Raw genomic sequence first — 7,587 nt, forward strand, 5'->3', positions numbered from 1 at the left:
GAGTAGAAAGGTTTACAGTTTATGATGAGTGCCTCTAAATTAGGACAGCATACCTTTTTCAGCGTTGTTACATCTGAACACCAACTTTCATTGATGTAGAAACACAATCCACCACCTCTGGTTTTCCCCGTTAACTCCGCGATGCGATCCGCTCTGAACAGCTGGTAGCCCGGCAGATGAAGCGCGTTGTCCGGAATGGCTTCACTCAGCCAGGTTTCAGTGAAGCACAGTGCAGCAGAGTTTGAAAAGTCCTTGTTGGTGCGGGTGAGGAGAAGAAGTTCATCCGTTTTGTTAGGAAGGGAACGGACATTCGCGAGATGAATGCTTGGGAGCGCAGTCCGAATGCCGCGCGTGCGGAGCTTCACCAGGGCGCCGGCGCGTTTCCCTCTTCTGCGTCTGCACACGCGTTTGAACAACACCGTTGTACCTCCGACTACAATGTCCAACAAAACGTCCGAATAATCAAAAACTGTAAAAATATTGTCTGGGGTGTGCTGCTTAATGTTAAGGAGTTCGTCTCTGGTAAAACTTATAGAAGAAGAATGACAAAACACAGAACAAACAAACAAAAACAATAGAAGAATCGCAGAGCTCAGCGTCCTGGCTGCCATTTGTCACCTCTTTATTCTATTCTTTTAAAAGTCTATTTCTGTTAACAAAATGAATGATAGGCAGATGTATCCATGTAGAGTAGCATATGATTTTTACACTTATTTGGTATTAATTTATGTGTGAGTTTTTAATCTGCAAAAAGGCATTTTGATATTAGATATATCACAGGGCACCAGCAATGGAGGCAGTTTGTTATCCAAGAGACATAGTAAAACGGATGGGCTTGAGGAAACAACCATTATGCTGTTGTGGCTTTAATTTCTAGGAATCTAAAGAAGATAATATTGTGCTGAATCACTCAGCATGCCACAGGAGGCACTAGTCAATGTGGTCGAAATCGATCCCTCTCTCACTTATTCTCTCACTCACGCCATGAATTCAGTGGGTCTCTCCTGGAACCAAATAGCCAGTTTACCTAAACAGCCAGTTTTCAGATGAATGGCTCAAAACGTCTTCCATCTGACAACACCGAAGGCCACTGCACCTCTAGCAACCTTGACTGCCCAGACATGTTTTTTATGGATAATCTCAAAGAGCTAATAAAGTTTTTTTTTTTATAACTTCAAAGACCTTTTTTAGGGTTTTGCTCTGCCATTCAGTGTGTACAAATACAAGCAGGTGTACCTTTACAAAATCATGTCCAATCAAATTAATTTGCATAACGGGACAAAAAATAAATTCAATAGATGATCAAAAGAAACGGGACACTTCTGAGCTCAATACATGGTCTGAGATTTTAGCTTTCTGCTATTAATCCATTCAAACTTCTATGAAGCCATTTTCACATTGTTTCTGTGGTGGTTTGTGTAAATGGAAATGCATAAATTTTTTAACAAAACTGTAAAAGGGTCTGAACACTTTGTAAATGCGCTGCATAACTGTGTGTGTGTGTGTTGCTACAGTAATACCTGCTGGCTTTGCTCTTCTCTCTCTGTGTTCTCCACTTGTGGTAGTAGGAGCTTTTTATCTTGATGCAGTAGAAGGCAATAAGTACAGCAGGGAGTATAACTAGAAAAGCAAAGAGCAGCCCAACAACCAATCCCACCTGACCTGAGGACAGATATAGAACATACAGCGACTGTTAGACAAGGGTCAACAGCAAACACAAAGAGAAGTGCTTGCCAAATATCTGCCACTCTGAATAATAGATCTTGTGTGCACGGCATTCACTCTGTAGCATAATAATGTCTATGGCTACGTTCAGAATAGCAAACTACCATACTTTTTTCTTTAGTATACTACTTTTAAGCAGCATCTAGCAAATGAATAGAACACGCAAATGAACTACTACATTTCTAAAACGTGCAGCACACAACCAGTGAATACTCTCTTCTGCAATGCAATGCAAAGCAACTTGACCTTCTATTTCCAGTGTGACTCATGAACAAGAAGGGATATTAACTGTGACTTTTCATTTTAACATTACTCGCTATGTGATCAGAGAGTAGGTTAAGCCATTTTTACCCCAAATTGCCTCACTCTCATGTACACTACTGTTTAAACGTTTGGGATCATGAGCTTTTTATAATGTTATTGAAAGAAGTATTTTATGCTCACCAAGACTGTACATTTATTTGAGCAAAAACACTTGAGTCATATTGTGAAATATCACCAACATTGAAATGAACTGTTTACTATTTTAATATAATTTAAAATATGATTCATTCCTGTGATGCTAAAGCTGATTTTTCAGCTGTCATTACTCCAGTGTCACATTATCCTTCATAAATCATTTAATACTGATCTGGTGCTCATGAAACACTTCTTATTATTGTCAATATTTAAAATGGATGTTTATTTTTGTGGAAAACGTACTACTTTTTAATCAAGATTCTTTGAATAGAAAGAACAGCAACTATTTTATTTTATTTTATTTAAAGCAAGGTAGAAGTCATTATTGTCACTTCTGAATCAATTTAAAGGGTTAGTTCACCCAAAAATGAAAATGCTGTCATTAATTACTCACCCTCATGTCGTTCCTCACCCCTAAGACCTTCGTTCGTCTTCAGAACACAAATTAAGATATTTTTGATCAAATCCGATGGCTCAGAGAGGCCTCCATTGACAGCAAAGCCACCCAAACTTTCGAGATCCATAAAGGTACTAAAGATGTCATTAAAACAGTCGACGTGACTACAGTGGTTCTACAATAATTTTATGAAGCGACGAGAATAGTTTTTGTGCACAAAAACAAAACAAAAATAATAACTTTATTCAGCAATCTCTTCTCTTCCCTGTCATTACCCTTACGTGGTTAATGCAGTATGCACAGGGAAGGCTTCCGTGTTCAATGTCCGAATGCCAGCTCATTATTGGCCAAAGCTGCACATGTGAGCAGCGCGACCGTCCAATAATGAGCCGGCGTTCTGACGTAGAACCTGGAAGTGCTGGACGTAAACAACGTATGAGAATGACACAGAAGTGAAGAGGTTGTTGAATAAAGTCGTTATTTTTGTTTTGTTTTTGTGCACAAAAAGTATTCTCGTCGCTTCATAAAATTATTGTAGAACCACTGTAGTCACGTCGACAGTTTTAACGACGTCTTTAGTACCTTTATGGATCTTGAGAGTTTGGGTGGCGTTGCTGTCAATGGAGGCCTCTCTGAGCCATCGGATTTGATCAAAAATATCTTAATTTGTGTTCTGAAGATGAACGAAGGTCTTAGGGGTGTGGAACGACACGAGGGTGAGTAATTAATGACAGAATTTTCATTTTTGGGTGAACTAACTCTTTAACAAGTACTAGCTGAAAAAAAGCATTGATTTCTTTTTAAAAAGTCTTACTTTTGATCGGTAGTGTATGTATGAGGTCATGTGACTATAATATTGATTGAAATATTTAGCATATTACATACTGTATCACATTCTATTTACAAAAATAAATAATAAAAATACACTTTACCGAGTATGCATTAAGACACATTCTAGTATTCCATTCAGAACAAAAAGGTTTTTCAGATCCAGTCATACAGTAAATGAAAAGAGTGAGTAATAAATTAATTAATTCCTAGATTTACTCTTGAAATGTTTAAACAAGCAAAGATATCATTGGCCTGAGTTCTGGAAAGAAAAGCTAGATGGTAGAGATTAATGGTTAAGGTGAAATCTGATAAGAGGTGTGAGGAAGAAAGGGAAAGTGAGAAAGAGGGAGAGAGAGCACAAGAGTGATAAAATCTTAGATAAATCTATCTATAAGATGGATTAAAGAATAGGAGAGAAAGAAGTGAGAGCAGAGGCACATATGCACTGAAAGCTGAAGGTGAACTCACTGTCATACTGTACAGGTCCACTGTCCACACTTCCCCCAAGTCCTGGTTTCTCACAGAAGGGGGGAGCCCACCCACGCTTACAGTGGCAGTTCCCATTACTGTTACACACCTGCATGCAAAACAACACCACACATTGGAATAAGGCCGGATGAGAATTTCCATCGGGAAGGTTTGGGTTTCACACGCCTTTTGCACTGCTGTTTGACCTTAAAGAGATAAATGGAAATCCTGTCATCATTCACTTACTCTCATGTCCAAACCTTACGACATTTTGGTTGAACTACACCACACTTGTTTGGTTTTAATATATATTTGTTTGAGTCAGTTTTAACTTTTTTAATCACACACAGCCATTTACCTATCCTCACTTTCATTGCTGCAATTGCAGGGAACATTTTCTGTCACGTCTTTTGAAGTATAGGGCAAATACAGAATATACCGTCTTTCATCTTAATGGAATTTCTTTTAACAGAGAATATTTTACACGCTTCAATCTAACCCAGAGGCAAGACAGGAACAGTGGAAAGGAGAGAAAATGTGCTGTGTGCAAATACCACGACCACTCACTTTATTCTCCATCCACACTTGCCTAAACCATACGATCAATATGAATCAAATGATAATGCAAATGAATAATAAAAAAGCAGTTTCTGAATCTCTAATCTCCCCTCAAAGACCTGTCATATTTGGCTGCCCTTTTGAAAAGCGAATGGGTAAATAAGCAAGACATAAAGAAATAAAAGAAAAACTGACAAAACAGAGAGACAGAGGGAGGGCAAAGAGATTTGGAAAGACAGAATTGGAGTGTATATGGCTTGGAGGCTTTTTACGACTATTTGACCAGAAAATACACAAATGAAAGGCTATAGATCTGCTAATATAAGAAAAGCATCGGTTTTTATTAGAGGCAGTATGTGTCGGGAAATAAGCGACCCAGAGCGAGGTTTTAAAGGATTTAGAGGTGTGAAATTCACAATGAGTCAGTCTGGGTTAAAGAGGAACTCAAAGGGAGAAGGAATACAAAGACATAGCCTTTATTTAGTCATAATTTAGGAGAAGCACTTGCATGAAAAAAAAACCCTAACATATAGTTTCTAACATATTGCATCAGTAAAAATTTTTTTTTTTTTATTAGTAGATGCACTATACTTTTATTATTTAGAAAGTGACCAATATTTTATATGTAGATTGATTTCTTCTCTCTAAACTGTTTCTCAAGCGCGTTCTCTCATCACAACTGCTGCTAAATGAATATGACATCCCAACACTATGGAGACGGAGCCATGCCCTTAGAGTCACATAGAATAGAGATTAACATGGCAGAGGTAGAGCTGCATCTTCAACCAAATTATTACAATGAACCAAAGAAAGAAAAACAAACTATCTGTCCCATATTGATTTGCATATTATCATATTTTTTCCATTGCATCATATTGCATTGAATCACAATGCGTAGAATCGAATCGAAATCGGATCGACTTGCATCGTAATAGGGGTGAATCGTATCGCATCTGGTTCATATGTATCTTTAATGTATCGTATCGCTGGCTATGCATTGAGATGTGTATCCCATCAGCCTCAGTTTTAGAGATGCACATCCCTAATATATACTGTATATAATTATATATATATATACACACACATACACACACATACACACACACACACACACACACACTTACCCCATGCCCATGGCAACGGGCAATGCAGGTTTGTAACTCAGTAAAAGAGGCATTCTGACACTGTCGATCTTTGCACACCTGAAGGCAAGTAAAAACAGAATAAATAAACCCTTCAATCCAAAACAAGAAATACATGCTTTTATTGAGATACTTATTTTGGAGACATATCTTCACTATACTACAGATCCTGTTTAACAAATATCTGAGTTATATATTGAATATAAAGCTTGAATGCAAACAAATAAATAAATAAAACTTGCCTTCCCCTCTCCACACTTGGTGCCCGTCATGACCAGTCCAGGGTCTGGAAGATCGCCCTGCCCATCTTGGGTGCTGTAAACATATGTGCCCCGGCACTTCACCTCGATGCCATCTGTACGGATGGTGGTGTCTATGGACACAGCATTGGTGCCCTTTGGTTTCTTGGCAGCACTGTGGCACTGTATCTTACCACATTTGGCATCACTGTTGGGATTTGATATGAGAGATCACTAGTCATCTTTGCTTACAGCGATTCAGCAAAAATTCATCCACGAGGTAAGCCAATTAGATAATAATATTATAAAAAATAATCTAAAAGTCTAATTTCGGAAAAGTACCGAGTCTGCAGTGCTGTTCTTGTAAACTATTTGAACTAGTTTGTTAATTAAAAAAAAACATATAATGGTTTATTCTTTTTCATGTATTAGTTGCAGAACTATTTGGCAGATTTCATTTCACTTCAGGTCAGCAAGTTCTTTGACAGAAACCACATATTGCTTATATGGCTGGTTGAAATATTAAAATACCACCTCACCTTTTCTCACACTTCATGTAGTTGCCATTACTGTCCTTGCCACAGTTTCCAAAGGCATTCCCCGCCGCATTCACATCTTGAAAACAGGCGTCATGTGCCGGCTGCGCACCTGGAAAAATTTAGTTATTCAGTTAAACCTACGTTACCTCTGAGAAATGTCAATTACAGTCAGGGACTCAAACAGACTCATAGTGTGAACATGGATCTGCTGGCTTCATGCCATCAGCTAATATTTGGTTAGAGATAATATTTGTTTTTAATTCAAAATGAAGTATTAGGTTTTAAGTGACAATAAAAAAAAGTGTTTATAATACATAATACCACAATTTAATTTTGTTCTACCATGCCATGGTACAAATAATCCATTGATAATTTTTTTTTTTTTTAATCCAGTAAAACATTAACTTCTCAGTTAAAATTTGTGAATATGATAATATTGGTTATACACGGTGAACATCAAACATGTCAACACCCGCTCACCCCCCAAATGACAAAGTACGTCTACTGTGATCTGAGTCTGTTTGATAGCCAAAGAGCTTGACTGGACATGAGCCCAGAACACACTGGAGGTGCACAGCCAAATACCATGAGCTCTCACTACAAAATCAACCTCAAGCAGTATTTGATCATTAGTGCTGACTAAACACTGAAAGAGGGTCTATTCGGATTTAAAAACTTGTTCTGAAAGGTTGGTTTAGGGAATTAAAAGGGACATTTGACAAAGAAGTACCATAATATTACCATGTTTTTTGAAAATGGTACCATAATATTTTTTTAAAAGTACCATGTATATATATATATATATATACAGTATATATGAAAAAACATATTCTTTAAATTAGCTTGGAATACTATGTAAATACGATGGTATATGAAGGGGTATTCAATTAAAGTTCCAAGAGGTCTGGTCTGTCTCTATATTTCCTTCCCCGAGGAGGTCAGGATAATATATACAGTGGGGAAAAAAAGTATTTAGTCAGCCACCAATAATAGTCACACATTTCCATCTAGGCACCAGTAATGCTTTGTAAAAGAAAAAAAAAATTGTCATCAAAGATGAGGATATTGGATCCTCAGAGCCAAAGGGCAGTGGCTTCTGAGATTCCCTTTCATGGCAACTTTGAACTGCGTCCTCTAGGGGTCGCTATGGGGAATGCCTCGTCGTGACCCGTGTCTGAAGCATACATTGAAAAAACACCAACTTGTTGGCCGGCGACAGCCATGACATC

General features: G+C 37.8%; 1 protein-coding gene across 1 annotated transcript in view; it reads right to left on the reverse strand.

Annotated features, from left to right (window-relative positions):
• The window catches only part of LOC107570237 (disintegrin and metalloproteinase domain-containing protein 19-like), a 100,751-nt gene that overhangs the window by 8,162 nt on the left and 85,002 nt on the right, over positions 1-7,587 (reverse strand). Inside the window, exons 14-18 of the mRNA XM_016256447.1 lie at positions 6,359-6,467; positions 5,823-6,027; positions 5,563-5,640; positions 3,881-3,989; positions 1,521-1,662 (exon numbers count right to left, since the gene is read on the reverse strand). Coding sequence (XP_016111933.1) covers positions 1,521-1,662; positions 3,881-3,989; positions 5,563-5,640; positions 5,823-6,027; positions 6,359-6,467 — 643 coding nt within the window. The remainder of the gene's footprint in view (positions 1-1,520; positions 1,663-3,880; positions 3,990-5,562; positions 5,641-5,822; positions 6,028-6,358; positions 6,468-7,587) is intronic.

This window comes from Sinocyclocheilus grahami, unplaced genomic scaffold (genome assembly GCF_001515645.1).
Source record: "Sinocyclocheilus grahami isolate Dianchi unplaced genomic scaffold, SAMN03320097.WGS_v1.1 scaffold1430.1, whole genome shotgun sequence".
NCBI lineage: Eukaryota > Metazoa > Chordata > Actinopteri > Cypriniformes > Cyprinidae > Sinocyclocheilus > Sinocyclocheilus grahami.